The sequence below is a fragment of the Acomys russatus genome, chromosome 2 (assembly GCF_903995435.1).
Source record: "Acomys russatus chromosome 2, mAcoRus1.1, whole genome shotgun sequence".
NCBI lineage: Eukaryota > Metazoa > Chordata > Mammalia > Rodentia > Muridae > Acomys > Acomys russatus.
The window spans coordinates 94,449,649-94,466,591 of NC_067138.1; the positions used below are offsets into that span (position 1 = coordinate 94,449,649).

The 16,943-nt window shown below is 43.1% G+C and overlaps 1 protein-coding gene across 1 annotated transcript in view; it reads left to right on the forward strand.

Annotated features, from left to right (window-relative positions):
* Focad (focadhesin) overlaps positions 1–16,943 on the forward strand; it is a 282,156-nt gene that overhangs the window by 263,907 nt on the left and 1,306 nt on the right. The window contains exons 35-42 of the mRNA XM_051164051.1: positions 1,048–1,176; positions 4,947–5,062; positions 6,096–6,356; positions 7,533–7,622; positions 9,562–9,739; positions 10,602–10,699; positions 13,898–14,149; positions 15,553–15,628. Of these exons, the coding sequence (XP_051020008.1) occupies positions 1,048–1,176; positions 4,947–5,062; positions 6,096–6,356; positions 7,533–7,622; positions 9,562–9,739; positions 10,602–10,699; positions 13,898–14,149; positions 15,553–15,628 (1,200 nt within the window). The remainder of the gene's footprint in view (positions 1–1,047; positions 1,177–4,946; positions 5,063–6,095; positions 6,357–7,532; positions 7,623–9,561; positions 9,740–10,601; positions 10,700–13,897; positions 14,150–15,552; positions 15,629–16,943) is intronic.

Consider the following 16,943-nt stretch of genomic DNA (forward strand, 5'->3'; position numbering starts at 1 on the left):
GTCTGGCTGGTGCTCTCTCACTTCTGCTCTTTTTCTTTGTTTGTTTGTTGATCTCATTTCCTTTTGCTGGTCTCTCCCTGCTTCTCCCCTGCTCTGAGCTTCTCTTTTCTGGGACTGTGTGACCATCACTGACTCTGACTGTGCTTGTGGTCTGGTGAATTTGCCTTAGCTTTTCCCACATATCAACACTCTCACCTCTGCACCCCCTCCCAGATCTACTGATCCTGTTGCTTTTTTGCTGATGTAGTTTCTGGTTTTCCCCTTGCTTCTCTTTCTGCTGATGTGATTTTTCTTTTGATGCTGATTTTGCTGAAGTTTCTCCTTGTCTACATTTTTCTGTTGGTATACATTTTCTATATTTCTTCCTTTTTCTGTGGCTCTATATAGCATCACTTTTACCTGTCCATTTTAATGGATGTTCTGGCCATTTACATCTACTGTAAAAATTCTCTACCATCTCAGGTTATCGGCTTTAATCCCCCCCCCCCCCCGCCAATATTAAAGTTAGAGGTAGCTGACTAACTTATGGAATAACTATTTCTTCCATGGTGCTCATCTAGAATAGGCACTATGGCTTGGGAGCACAAGAAGTTTTTTGGGGGTTTGTTGTTTGTTTTAAAAACAAACAAGTGGTAGGTGACAGGTGTGGTGCTTTCGAGTGGAGGTAGTCCATAGCTCCTCTGCAGTGCTGAGCGGGCAGCCCTGGTTTTTTCTGCTATAAGTGTATTGAATACCAAACAAGAGCAGTGAGACACTAATGAAGACAAAGTCATTCCTTTTTTAAACCACAAAAACATGGAAGTGTAAAATACAGTGAAGATGGTATAACCAAACCAGAGAAGACTGGAGACAGACAATGAGTGAGAATAGAGGGAAAAGGGTTTGTAGCCAAAGGAACTGGATTCAAAGCATAGCAGTGAAGGGTTGATTGTCACTACAGATGTGGTATTACAGCCTTTAGCTCCAAAAGTAAAAACAGCTAATGCTTTCCCTTTCAACTCAGCCATACAGATGTTCTTGCAATTTTTTTTTCCTTTTCTGTTTTAGGTCCTGAAGCTGTGCCTCCTTCCCTTCTCAGAGTAGTGATGAAACCCATAGCAGCTGTTGGGGAAAGCTACCAGTACCCTCCTGTAAACCTGGCCGCACTCCTCTCTCCACTTATGAGGCTAAACTTTGGTAAATATTGACCTAACTTTCACAAAATTTGACCTGAGTGATTTAATTCTGCATCACAGTTGCCAGTGACTGGTAGGTTTATTGTGTCTTGTAAGTTGTTATTTTGAATGCAATAACTGAATTACTTTCACTGAGTCATTATAGGTGAGGGTGAGGAGGAAGCAGTCTAAAGACGTAGACCTATATCGTTCTCAAAAACAGCTCTGGAAGGACTAGGGAGACAGCTCAGTCAGCAAATGTTTGCTGTGCAAGCATGAGGACCTGAACCAAAGATAGACAGATGATAGATAGACAGATGATAGATAGACAGATGATAGACAGATGATAGATAGACAGATGATAGACAGACAGATGATAGACAGATGATAGATAGACAGATGATAGACAGACAGATGATAGACAGATGATAGATAGACAGATGATAGATAGACAGATGATAGACAGACAGATGATAGACAGATGATAGATAGACAGATGATAGACAGACAGATGATAGACAGATGATAGATAGACAGATGATAGATAGACAGATGATAGATAGACAGATGATAGACAGATGATAGATAGACAGATGATAGACAGACAGATGATAGACAGATGATAGATAGACAGATGATAGACAGATGATAGATAGATAGACAGATGATAGACAGACAGATGATAGATAGACAGATGATAGACAGATGATAGATAGACAGATGATAGACAGACAGATGATAGATAGATAGACAGATGATAGACAGATGATAGACAGACAGATGATAGACAGACAGATGATAGATAGACAGATGATAGATAGACAGATGATAGACAGATGATAGATAGACAGATGATAGACAGACAGATGATAGATAGACAGATGATAGACAGACAGATGATAGATAGATAGACAGATGATAGACAGACAGATGATAGACAGACAGATGATAGATAGACAGATGATAGACAGATGATAGACAGACAGATGATAGATAGACAGATGATAGATAGACAGATGATAGACAGACAGATGATAGATAGACAGATGATAGACAGATGATAGATAGACAGATGATAGATAGACAGATGATAGACAGACAGATGATAGACAGACAGATGATAGATAGACAGATGATAGATAGACAGATGATAGACAGACAGATGATAGACAGATGATAGATAGACAGATGATAGATAGACAGATGATAGACAGACAGATGATAGATAGACAGATGATAGACAGACAGATGATAGACAGACAGATGATAGACAGATGATAGATAGACAGATGATAGACAGACAGATGATAGACAGACAGATGATAGACAGACAGATGATAGATAGACAGATGATAGACAGACAGATGATAGATAGACAGATGATAGATAGACAGATGATTGATAGATAGACAGATGTGTAAATAAATATATAAAGCAAGCCAAATGCAGTGACACATGACTATAATCCTAGTGCTGGGAAGAAAGACAGGATGATCATAGCCAGTCTAGCCAAATCAGGAAGTTGCTGCAGGTTCAGGAGAGACTCTGTCTTTTTTTAAAAAAAAAAAAAAAAAAAAAAAAAGGCTGGAACAAGATTGAAGAAAATATTTGATGCTAATCTCTGACCTCCATATGCATACCTATATACATATGTTTCCTCCCTATACACACACACACACACACACACACACACACACACACACACACACACACCCCAAAAGAGCAACAGTATACAGACAACAAAGCTAAACAGCTCTTTCCTGAGTTATGTATATTTCTGGGTTTGTGCTGTAGGCTTAGTCTGGCAGTTTTCAAAGTTCACTTACACAGCCCTGGGTCTCCAGGATGTGCCATCTCCGATGCTTTATTAGATTTCCATTGCTGGTGAAGCAAAGTTATAAGAATTTATTATCCTGCAGTTAGTTCTACAGGCCAGAAGTTCAACATGGAAGTCAGGAAGCTGTAGGTAGGAACTGAGACAGAAAGCCATGGAAAATGCTATTGATGGGCTTGCTTTTTAAAAAAAAATATATTTTATTAATTTATTCATATTACATCTCAATTGTTAACCCATCCCTTGTATCCTCCCATTCCTCCCTCCCTCCCATTTTCCCCTTAGTCCCCTCCCCTATGACTGTGACTGAAGGGGACCTCTTCCCCCTGTATATGCTTATAGGGTATCAAGTCTCTTCTTGGTAACTTGCTATCCTTCCTCTGAGTGCCACCAGGCCTTCCTATCCAGGGAACTAAACAAAATTCTCAACAGAGGAATATCAAATGGCTGAGAAAAACTTAAAGAAATGCTCAACCTCCTTGGTCATCAGGGAAATGCAAATCAAACAACTCTGAGATTCCATCTTACACCCATCAGAATGGCTAAGATCAAAAGTTCAAGTGACACCACATGCTGGCGAGGATGTGGAGAGAGAGGAACACTCCTTCATTGCTGGTGGGAATGCAAACTAGTACAGCCACTTTGGAAAGCTGTCTGGTGCTGTCTCAGAAAACTGGGAATAGGGCTTCCTAAAGACCCTAATCCACTCCTCTAGGGGCTTGCTTTTTTATGCAACCCAATACCACTTGCTCATAAATAGGTTGGGCTTTCCTATATCAATCTTCAACCAAGTAAATGTCATACGGACATACCTGCGGAACAGTGTAATGGAGACAGTTGTTCAACTGATGTTTCCTCTTGTCAGATGATTGTAGTTTGTGTTGAACAAGCAAAAGACCAAAACTATTTTTTTTATCCACTTGACACACAAACTTATCAATATCAAATCATTATCTTTTCTTTCCAGTTTATCCCTAAGAGCTTTTGTTAATATCATAATATAAAATACAGTATACTTTTATATGTTCTATATAGTCTTTTAAAAGATTCAAACACTTTAAAAGTTCAATGTCTTTTAAAAATGTTTAAAGCCTTTTAACTATGTGTTCTGTAATACTAAAAAAAAATTAAATACTTCCTTACTTCAAAGGAGTTAAACCAGGGCATATGAGCAATCACCTTAAACAGAGGCTGAGTCCGTCAGTGTGCCTACAGAGCTTGTGGCTCAGCATGTGGCCTCTCTCGCTCATTCATGATCTTCTGGGCTCCAAAAGGTCTGGGCAATCTTAGTTGCTTATCTGTATTTATGTCTATCACTGAGGGAACTCAAGGCAGGAACCTGGAGTTAGGAACAAAACTGGAGGTCAGAGGAGCCCTGCTTATGACTTTGTCCCTGTGGGTTACTTAGCTTGCTTTCTCATGCTACCCAGGGTAACCTGACCAGGGGTGGCACTGCCCACCGTAAGCTGGGCCCGCCCACATAAATAACTAATCAAGAAGATGCCTCCACAGACTTACCTACAGGGCACCTTGGTAAGAGGCAGTTTTCCAGTAGAGATTTCTTCTTGTCATGTAACTCGAATATGTGTCAAGTTGGCAAAAGTTTAACTTGGCACACTAGAAGAAAGTTTCTTATGTGCTGACCACATTGTGGAAAAGACGGGGAAAGGCGCTGAGAGATTTGCAGCTAGTGTTTTCTTATTTTTTAAGTAATAGTCAAGTGTCCAGATTGCTCTAGATGTTGTCAGAGAGATTTCCCCAGATAGTTAAGGCCCTTGGCAGTGCCAATAGTTAGGACTGTGATTCCACTGGACATGTTCTTTGCCTCCTCACTCAAAAGTCTCGCAGCACCATTTAGTTGGATAGATTCTGGTATGTGCAGAAGTGACCCTGAACTTGAGTCAGGGAACTGAGCATTATATTACAGAAATGATTTTCCTTCCTTCCTTCTCTTTCAGGTGAGGAGATACAGCAACTATGCCTGGAGATTGCTGTGACTCAGGCGCCGTCATCGCAGAGCGCAGCTGCATTGCTGGGCTTGTGGGTGATGCCGCCATTGATCCACGGTCTGAGCGTATGTGTACCTGCACACATGCATACATATAGCGCATGCACACCACAGAAACAAACAAACAGCCTGAATAGCAACTATGGCATACTTTCAGAACTAGCATTTTATTTCCATGTCCAAATAGATGTAAGGTTTAAATTAAACAGAGGAGTAAGCCGGACACAGCGACACATGCCTGTAATCCCAGCACTCTGGGAGGCAGGAGCAGGCAGATCTCAGTGAGTTTGAGGCCAGCCTGGTCTACAAAGTGAGTCCAAGATATCTAAGGCTACACAGATAAACCATGTCTCGGGAAAAAAAATTAATCAGAGTAGTTGAATAGATTGACACCATCTCTTGCTGGAGAATATGGTTTTAAAACTGAATTAGAGAAGCTGGTAAAATGTTTTCTGTGTAAGCATGAAAACTTCTACTTGGATGCTGGAGAGCTGGAGATCCATGCAAAGGTTGAGTGTGTAACACTAGTGCTGGGGAAGTGGAGACAGGTGATCCATAAGGCTCATTGGCCAACTGGCCTCTCTAGTAAGCTCTGTGCTCATGAGAAACCTGTCTCAAAAAGTAAGATGGAGAGTGGCTAAGGAAGACACATGATGTTGACCACTAGCCTCCTTGCACTCTTGCATGCACACGTACTCCCATGAACGCACCTGCACACCTGCACACCCATATGTATGTACAGACACATATACATAAAACACAAAAGTCAAAACAATATGGAAAAAATCCCAAGTAGCAAGTGTGACATACTTTCAGAAATAGCATTTTGTCCCCATCTTTGAAAGGGTTTAAGCTATTCAGCCGTTCAGTTGAATGACAGATCCTACAAGTGCATGTGTCACCCTGGATCAGAAGTAACTGAAACAGCTACAATCACAAGTGTCCTTTGGACTGTGAAGCCATGGGAACACGAGGGAGAAAGAAGTAACCCAGAGCTTTTACTCGCTCTGCTCTCCAACTCAGTGGTGACCTAGAGACTTTGAGCACCACAAGCTGAGACTGACTTGTTTATGTCTGGCCTCTTCTGTTTCCTTTCCAGTTGAATATTAAGAAATACCTCCTGGTGTCTCTGCCGCTGTGGGTAAAGCACGCCTCTGATGAACAGATCCAAGGCTTTGTTGAAAACCTGATGGTGGCAGTTTTTAAGGACGCTTCCCCACCTTGCCACCCAGAGTTGTGCCCAAGTGCCTTACAGGGCCTGAGCCAGGCCATGAAACTGCCCAGCCCTTCCCACCACCTCTGGAGTCTGCTCTGTGATGCTATTGGGAGAATTTTTGACCTTCTGCCAAATAGGATTCGGGTAAAGAGCAAAAAACATTTACTTCCCTGACAGTTTATGCTTGGGCTTCTTTAAAGGCAATTTGGCAAAGGCAGGCTGGGGACTGTTTCAAGACTATGGGTAGGAAGGCTAGCAAGAAATAACCTCAGTCTTCACTAGGAGTGTGTTTGTTTCCAAGATCTAAATTGAGCCTGAGTGTTTAGAAGCAAAGTTTTAAGCAAGCTTAGAGGTGAGTTAACCAGTGCTGTACCAGAAGCCTGCAAAAGATGAGCAAGCACAGAAAGGTACCCTATCCAGTGCACCGTGGTGACCTTGTCTTATTTATGTACACTTTCTGTCACATGGCCTTATATAGGCCCTTCCCCTCCCTCAGTAGACTTCTCCACTGGAGCCTCACAACAAGGTTAAATTAAAAATCTGGTTAGAATAATGGAATTCTGATAGCGAGAAAAAAGCACAGCCAAGCAAACCTGCAGAGCAATAGAGAAGTTCTTAAATTGTGAAAGCCTGGCCATATGTGTTGGGGTGCATTGTGTGAAGGCGTGCCTCTGTATGTTCCATTGCTGACTGCTGAGCCAGCAGAGAGCCAAGTGCTAGTCCTATCCTGGTATTGTTATTTCTATGGCCCATCACCAGCCTTTTTGTAAATATTCTTCTTTCCTCACTTGCCTATTGGTTGAAAAAAAAAAAAAAAAAGAGCTGATGGCCAATATCTGGGCAGGAAGTGGAGGGCAGACCTTTTGAGAGAGAGAGACAGAGAGACAGACAGACAGACAGACAGACACACACACACACACACACACACACACACACACACACACTCTGGGAAAAGAAAGCAAAGGCGAAAGATTCGCCTGCGAATACAGAGGAGACTGGATAGATGTGAACAGAGGAGTGGAGCTGGCCACGTGGAGGGGCACAGTGCCAGGATTAGTCAGTCAAGTCTGGATGGTGACTGGGAACCTGTCCAGCTGAAAGGCCTAAGCTTTAAAATATTAAAAAGCCTCTGTGTCATTATCTATACCACTGGCAAATCTGAAAGTCCCACTATACATATATTTTGGTTTGGTTAGCATTATAATCTCATCAGTTACTATTATTAGGGATAATACATCGAATAGCTCACCACAATATTAATAGACTTGATATTCTTGTCCTACGTTGTATTTTGACATGTTTGAGATGTATCTTTACCAGAGAAATGATCTCGAGCTGTACATCAGTGTAGCAAAGTGCTTCTCGGAGATGACAGACGAAAGTGCCAATCAGCTCTGCCAGATCACTAAGGTAATAATGCGTAGTTCTGTGCATATTTTCATTATTCACTCAGGAATTACATGTGGAGAGTTGTTTACAGTATCCTCTTGGCGTAATGTTGTTTTACATCAAACTTGTTATTGGATAATTTTAGGGCGCTGGCTTTCTCCTTTGCTTGTAAGGTCTGGTAGCCAGCTTGGTGGTATGATTGGTGTTTAATACAGGGCTGCCTGGATAGATAAGTGGGTGAATAACATTTTAACACAATTTCTTACACTTTGTCAAGAACATTTTGTGTCACCTATGGGCAAAAATAAGAACAGGACAATGTCTTCAAGGTAATACCCACAAAAATAGGAATATTCTGACCAAAGAACTTGCTGGTGTTTTGAAGACATAAACAAATAGTTCTGTTCTCACTTTTCTTTTCTTGAACTGGATATTGTCCTTTTGTGGTGCAGAAAGGTGCTCATTTGAAAAACAAGAACTGTTAGTCCAGACATAAGATAATTGACAAGTAACCCTCAGACCCAGTCACATGATGAACAAGCAAATAAGTACAAAATGCTTTGTGAAGGTGGAGTTGTAAGTACGCCCTGAATCCTTTAGCATAGATACATCCCAATTGGCATACTTATTTGAATATAACCCTGCATACAGCCAGTACCATGAACCGCTCATCCTTAGTTGCCTGCGTGACCTTAGTTAGGTTATATAACCTCTTAGTTTCCCTGCCTGTAAAATGGGGACAATGGCGCCTACCCCTTAGGGTTGTCTTCAGAGTTGGGTCACTTAGTCCATAATAAGTACCTGGGACAGTACGAGCTCAAAGCAAGAATTCAGTAGCTACTTGTCATCACATTCTTTCATGATACTCGAACAAAACTCAACAATAGGCAGTTTCTTCAAAATAATTTGCATTGTGGATGCCAGAACCACGCCACGGTAGTTTGACTACTCTGACATTAAAACCCATGGTTTGTTTTGAATGTCAGCTCTTTGATAGCCATTCGGAAATGTTGGCCCATCAAGTTTTGAAAGTCTTCCAAATGGTGCGATGTTTTATTATATAATATTAAAACATCATATTTGTTATGATCGTTAGAAATCTATCAGAAAGGCGCTCCTTATGTTGGGAAGCTGTCAAGCTCAATGAAGTAGGCAAAGTTTTCCTGAAAATCTATTTTTTGTTAGATTTAAATTTAGTTATTGGCAACAAATACTATGAAGTTCTCTTGATATGATAGAATCATTTCCGTCAGTTTTTAAATAAACTAGTCTGTTTAGAAGGCAGATAAAACAGCCATAGCCTGTCCTCATTCTTTCAAGGGAACAGTGCCCCATATAGAGAACTATTTTACTTATCAGTTCCGTCTTACCAGTGTATCTCCTTGACACACCCGTGACACTGAGGCACACAGCTGAATCCCTGTGCTCCCCTAGCCCCGCCCCCTGTTTCTAACATAGAATTCTGAATGGATATTTTTTAATATTTAAATTAATATTTTAAGCATAATTGGCTTTTCAGTTTATTTATGTACTTATGATGTGTATAGGTGCTTTGTCTGCATGTATGTCTGTGTATTACATGCATGCCTGGTGCCTATGGAGGCCAGAGGAGTGTTGTGTCCTTGGGACTGGAGCTACAGATGGCTGTAAACCACTATGTGGGTGCTGGGGATTGAAACAGTGTCCTCTGGTAGAGTAGCAAATACTTTTAACCCCTGAGCTTAGTTGCTTACCTCCAAACACAGTTTCCATGAAAAGGGATGCAGCACTGCAGACCTCTGCTGCTCGTGCATCCGGGTGTGGCACAGGCAGCCAGGCTCTGTGCTATGGGGAATAAGCAGCTTTACTGTTGGAGGAAGCAGTGTCAAGACCACCCTTCCTGGTTGCCTCTGCCTTGAGGTTGTGTTGGCACTTCAGTTAACTTACTAATGACTGCATGCCCGGCTTTCCGCCCCTCTAGGACAACATAGAAAAGGCTGCCTTTGTCAAGTTGTACTTAGTCTCGCAAGGACGCCTCCCCTTGATGAGCCTAACAGATCTGCTCGCCGCTGCAGTGCGGCACCATGAGAAGGAGACTCTGGCCTGGATGATCCTGCACACCTTATATCAGGCCCGCATTGTGAGCCATGCCAACACAGGTGAGGACAGGAACGCTTGCTGCTGTCCTGCTCCAGCCGCATGTTTCTCCTCAACTTAGAAGCTAGCTTGTTTGCTGACGCAGGTTTGGCCTTACTCCAGACAACAGTGCCTTCGATGGATAATGAGCATAGCTCATACCATCCATATTTTGGATATAGGGATGAAACCCTTTGATGATTTTCATATTAATTTCGGTCTTCTGGCCTACCAATGATTCTCAGCCTGTGGGTTGCGACCCCTTTGAGGGTCAAACAACCCTTTCACGGGGGTCACACCTCTGATATCCTGCATATCAGATATTGACATTGTGACCCAGAACAGCAAACTTACAGTTATGAAGTAGAAACAAAGTGACTTTATGGTTGGGGCCACCACCACATGGGGAGCTGTATGAAAGAGTCGCAGCCTTGCAAAGATTGAGAGCCATTGCTCCAGACCTGCACGGATACAGACACTAAGTTCCGACTGTGTCTTTCCACTTTGTATGTCTTTGGGACAGTCTTCTGATTCCTCGGCTGTATTGGGGACAGGAAGGCACAGCTAACTACCTGAGATTCAACATTATTGCCCAGTTACATTCCAGATTTCTCCTGATGTGTTCAGTTTTCAGAGAAAAAAAAAAAAAACTCCAATAAATGTGTTATATCACTATTGGGGAGGGAGGTTCCCTTGGAGTAGGGCTCACTGAAACAATAAAGGCTAAAAGAGTTTCCTGATGTGATCAGTGTAAAGTCTATCATGCGCAGCGACATTTCCAGAACTGCACCTTAAAGCTGCCCCACCCCCACCCCCTTCCTGCTTCGGTTGGGATGGTTATTGCTGACCTGTAATATAAGAAAATGCCCATTTTGTTTGTTTCAGGTGTGTTGAAGAGACTGGAGTGGCTCTTAGAGCTGATGGGCTATATGAGAAACATTGCTCACCAGTCAGGCTCTGCTCAGGATGTGGCTCTTGACGAGGTACGATCTGCAGAAGCCGGGAATTTCCTATAAACTGTAAAACTTACATCCTCTTTCCCCCAAGAAGGCTCCGTTGCTGTGTAGCCCAGCTTTTCACTGTTGTGACAAACACCTGAGGCCATCAGCTTACAAAGGGAAACCGTTCTTGGCTCACAGTTTTGGGGTTCTAGACCAAGGTCCATTGATCCCGTACTCTCCACCTGTGGAGAATTGACGCACGATGGAGTGAGTGCAGTGCTGAGCTAGGTGCAAGACTCAGAGGTCTTTCCAGGGCACACCCTCTCCCCACACCCCAAAGACCTCCCATTGCCACTGCCCCTTCTCCCATCGCATCATCCAGGGACTGCTGCGCCTGGAAGCCATGGCCTGTGGGGGCACCCAAGATCCCAAATCAAGCACATTCTCACAGCTTTTCTTCCTCTTATTTTTTTAATTTTTATTTTATTAATTTAGTCAGGTTACATCTAATTTGTTATCCCATCACTTGTATCCTCCCATTCCTCCACTTCCCCTCGGTGGGAAGGCCTAGTGGCACTCAGAGAAAGAATAAGCAGGCTACCAAGATGAGACTTGACCATGTAGTGGGGGAGGAGGTCCCCCTCAGTCTTCCTCTTATTTTGAGTAACACCAGGAATAATTCTTTGATGCCACAAGGGAACCATGACTCTCACTGTGTTTCTGGAGATGCCCAGATGTTATAGAGAATAGAAGTTCTAATAATGTTCATTATCAAAAGCCTATAATTATTACAGCTGTTTTATTTAGCCTGATATCAAACAAAGACACAAACATCTGGTAGATTTTTTGAAATTATTTTTTATTTAATGAATTTATTCAGATGACAACTCAATTGTTATCCCATCACTTGTATCCTCCTGTTCCTCCCTCCCTCCTGCTTTCACCCTATTCTCCTCCCCTAGGTCTATGACCGAGGGGGACCTCCTCACCCACTATATGGTCATAGGCTATCAAGTCTCATCTTGGTAGCCTGCTTAGTCTTTCTTTGAGTGCTACCAGGCCTCCCCACCAAGGGGAGGTGATCAAATATGGGGCACCAGAGTTCATGTCAGAGTCAGTCCCTGCTCTCCACGTAACCATGAATATGAGGACATCCTACTGGGACTCTAGGTGAGAGAAATATAGGAGATGGGGAAATAGAAGGATCCAGAGGGTCCTAGAAAACTACCAAAAGAACATTGTGACAGGTGGATCGGGGCCCGGGGGGGGGGGGTCTGTTCAAACTATTGCGCTAACCAAGGACAATACAAGTAGTAAACATTGAACCCCTACTCTGATCTAGCCAATGGAGAGGACATCTGATAGGTTTTTAGATAACTTTATTTAAACTGGGGCCGGGCAGATATAAACCCCGTAGGCTATTTTGTTGCCACTCAGCCCAACACCCCATGCCACTGCTCTAATTGTTCCTGTCTGGCTACTTCCCGTACGCTATCCCACTAAATACCTGCACATGCTTTCCAGCTGGGCTGCCTCTCTCCATGCTGATCCAAAAGAAACTCCTCCCGGCCATGTGGCTCTCCATGCTAACTCATGGCAGTCCTGCTTCCTTCTTTTTCTCTTGTCCCCTTCCCTCTCCCTTCTCCTTCCCATCATTCTTCTGTCCCCAAAGCCTGTCCCTTAGCTCCTGTTCTTGCCTCTGGCCCGCCCAGGTGTAGGCTTTTTATTTAGCCAGTCCAATAATCTTGGAGACAAGGTTACACAGTATTACTTGGGGTAGGTGATAGTTTGCTGGTAAGAAACAGCAAGCGAGCTCAGGGAACAAAGGAACAGTCAAATGCAAAGTATCAGACCATGTTGTTACACCCAGGACCTTCTTTTACGAAATATTTATGGAAAGCCAGGCACCTATAAACCCAGCACTTGGGAAGCAGAGGCAGGCAGATCTCTGTGAGTTCAAGGCCAGCCTGGTCTACAAAGTGAGTCCAGGGCAGCCAAGGCTACACAGAGAAACCCTGTCTCGAAGGAAGGAAGGAAGGAAGGAAGGAAGGAAGGAAGGAAGGAAGGAAGGAAGCTAGAAAACCCCAGCGTCCTCCACCAGGGCGTGTGGGGGAATGCCATATTCAGGCCTCTTCTCTGGCTCACATAACTAAAAATGCCTAGGACGAAGAGATTCCTGTAGTGTATGCAGATCACTGATGTGTGTCAGTACCTGCATGTGACATGTGATCACTAATGTGTGTCAGCACCTGCATGTGACATGTGAAGAAGGTTTTTATCAGATCTGCAGTATGACCTATTGACACACCAAAGAAAAAGCTTCTAGTATTACATAGCTGTAAAAATACCCAATAATTCAAATATAGCTCTCTCCCACTCTGTTTTTCTTGATTTCCTGGGTAGGCATTCTTCCTAGCTGATTTTTAATTTGTATAAACTGATACATTCTTTGAAATCTGGCACCATTTGTCTGAAGAGTTGTGTGTCTTTTTGAAATTGTTAAAATTTTAATTCATCAGTTAGGATCTTAATAGACTGGGAAATACAGGTTTTGCTTTTTTTTTTTTTTTTTTAAGAAAAAACTTTTTAAAGCTGATACGGTCTTTCCTCTTTTTTTTCTGATTTCCTGAGCTTTTATTAACTTTGTTTTCTTACAAAAAAAATCCTACAATACTTAGCATACAAATTAGCTTGGAAAAGTATAATTGAAATTACAGTAATTCAGCATCTTGGAAGTGTCCCCATTACCATGTCTAATTTATTTTACAAGTATCTAATGTAGCCTGAAGATTGAATTCCAGACAGATTTTTTTCAAATGCCTAAAGATAAATCTTTTATTGTTTAAAAATAAAATCAGATGTTTCATGTTTTTAAAAATCAGTTTTGTCCATATAGCAACTTCCTTAGTTTATTGTTCTCTTTAAAAACACTAGATACGGGGGAGTATTTAGATCTCGGTATGATTAGGAATAAATTGTATTTCTCTTGAAATGCTGAAGGCATAATCTGGAACTGTTGGGCCTTCCAACCTCCCATAGGGAAAATCAGGAAGGCGGGAGAGGCTCTCCAGTCTGAGTGGAAACCGAGTTTGCTGGTCAGTGTAGTTAGTTCCTCTTCTAGGGCAGCAGAAGTGGTGGACGAAGGGGAAGACGGCCTGGCATCATGATGGAGGCTGCTTGTGGATTTGTGTCACTTCGAATAAAACATCTGATCTTACATTGCTTCTGATGTCTTAGCAGGCTTTGGACTTCTTGCTGCAGATATTTGCAGCCGCAGTGGTGGCGTGGGCAGACCATGAAGCCCCGCTCCTCCTTGGCCTCAGCGCCAGTTGGTTGCCATGGTACCAGAAGAATGGCCCTGGGGGGCCAGCGACAACCTTGCTTGGCAGGAGTCCGATGCACAGAGTTGCTGTGCGGGAGGTTCTCACTCTCCTTCCCAGTAGCATGCTACTGTTGCTACAGAAAGAGCCGTGGAAGGAAGAGACGCAGAAGGTGAGGGGGCCCAGCCACCTGCCCAGTGGGGCAGGCACACGTTTGTCTCCAGCAGTTGCTGCTGTGGGACGCAAGGGGGAGTTGGATGAAGCTTGTATCACATCAACAGCTCTCAGACTCAGCCCCAAATAGCCAAGGCCAGCCCAGACTCAGGGTTAACACTGTCCAGAAACAGCACAGGGCAGCAGCAACAACTCCTTCACGGTGAGGGCGCAGCTAGAGAGAAAGCCTGTATCTTCGTTCATTTGTTGGGGGCACATGTGCCTTGGATCCTGGGTAGAAAGGATACATTTTACCTTCAGTCTTTGAAGTCGGAACACATAGACAAACAAACTCAAGGTTCAGCACGGTATGCTGGGTGGGAAACAAGGTAGAGGAAGAGGGGCCTGGGGGCTCACGTATTTGGTGGCTCGGAGACCGTTCCAGGGGAAGCGTGGGTCGACACCAGGAAAGCCAGTACCATAGGAAGCGCTTTTAGCTTTAGTCCTCATGTGTGCAGACTCAGCAGAACACGTGGGAATAAACACTGTCTCCTTCACTGGGCTTTGTCTGCCTCTGTCCCGTCTATAACACAGCTGATTAGAAGATTGCTTTTTGAATCCCGTTTAACCAAAACTGGATTTTTATGATGTTGAAAACTTTAAGCTAATAATCTGCTGCTTATTTTTGAAATATGAACATTAATCCTTAAAACCATTTCTGAACTGTGAACCTGGCTTTAGGTACGGTTAAATCAGATAAACAATAGGAGGCTGCCCCAAACTTTGTATTCTATGTTCTACTTTTAACCAAAATAAATGTGGTACTTCCACACTGGGACACTGTTCACTTTGGATACAGGATAGGCACCCTAAGTTGAGTGTATATTTGTAGTAGCTGTTTATTTACTAGTAAGCTATAAAACAGAGGAAGGAAAATTTATGAACTTATGATTCTTGGCCAAAATATGTATGGAACCAGTAGGAGGTAGCACGGTGCAAAGAAAACAGCTTTGCAGCCAGGTGTAGCTGAGTTCCAATCTTGACTCTGCTGTGGAAAGGAAGTTGCCGTGGGCAAGGTCACTAGCCCCTGTGAGCCTCTCAGCTATGTCCATAGCAAACACAAGTCCTTTGGGCCCATGTCTACCTTTCTCTGTCTGCACTAGGTCTTGGCATATTCTGTAGAAGACATGGCTTTGATTTTGTGAGGCCTTTTGGTTGGGAGTTATATGTCCCATCCATCTCATCTCTGCACCCCTCCATCCTCACAGGCTATTCTTGCTTCCCAACTCAGTTCTGCCTCTCCAGCCTCTGCAGGAGCTGTGAAAGACTGTTGCTCTTCTCAGATGTGCAAGCCCAGTGCACTGACTGATCTAATGCAGATAGTGGGATCCACTTCACTGACAATGTTCTTTTCCACCCTAGTTCATTGACTGGCTGTTTAGCATCATGGAAATTCCTAATGAAGCCTTTGCAGCAAAGTCCAAGGATCTTTTGAAAGGTATTATGTCATGCTTTATGCCCAACGTTGCGTAAAACTACCCACTGCTGGCTGTGATATGGAAGACCATAGTTGGGCACGTAGTTTCAAAAAGTGTCCTTACCATGGCATTTTGAGTCAGAAAATGGGTTAAAATGGAGGGCCAGAGCTGTTAAAATTAACTTTTAGATAAATATTATTAAATATAATGATATAATTACTAAAACTTGTAAAATTCAGAAAATTTTAGATATAAGAAAGAGAAATCCAGAGTCCCAGAGACAGTTTGATTTAATGGTTTCCATCCCATGTATGAGGACTCTTGTAGCATATTGTAATGTGCAACAATTGGAAAAATGCATATAGACAGTTTTAAATTTACCTTTCATGATTTAACATTATTTTTAAATCCTAAAACCCATTTTTTGTTGTTGTTGTTGTTTTAGTTTTTTGAGACAGGGTTTCTCTGTGTAATAGCCCTGACTGTCCTGGAACTCTCTCTGTAGATCAGGCTGGCCTTGAACTCACAGAGCTCCATCTGCCTCTGTCTCTCGAGTGCTGGGATTAAAGTTGTGCACTATCATGCCCAGCTAAACCCATTCTTTTTTAAAAATTTATTTATTCACTTTACATCCCAAAAGTAGCCCCCTCCCTCCTCTACTTCAGGTCCCACCCTCCTTCCCTCCTCCCCCATGTCCCTCCTTCCCTACCCCTCAGAAAAGCGGAGCCCCCCCTTACCTACCTATCCCAGCACATCAAGTCCCATCAGGGCTGATCACATCCTCTACCACAGTGGCCTGGAAGGGAGCTCTGCTGGGGGGAAGTGATTGAAAGGCATGCTAGAAAGTCCTTGTCAGAGACAGCCTCTGTTCCCCTCACTAGGGGACCCACATGAAAAACCAGCTTCTAGTAATAGTGGACGCTGCTTAGTATTTCACCAGGGGAACTAGGTATTGGCCATGCTGTCAAGCGCTTCCAGAGTTTTCATCATTTTATACTTCTCCACAGACTGGCACATTTTGACTATAGGAAACTCCAAATGTGGAAGATCTTTGTGAAAGTTTTGTTGAATCTTAAACTCAGATATGGGGTGTGATTTGGCCATTGGCCCCCATGTCCTGAGATAGCTATGACTTGGGACTTGGGGTGCTGGAGCCAGTTCTGATGTCCCTTGCATGCCATAAGACATGGCTCTGAGAAATGCCCTCCCATTGGCCCACTAGTGATGCTTTATCTAGCTTGGAGTCATAGTATGGCTCACATTTTACTACTAAAGAACTCTGGGTGAGCAGGAAGCATGCAGGTGAAGGCCAGTGCCACAGTGGGATTCCAGTAC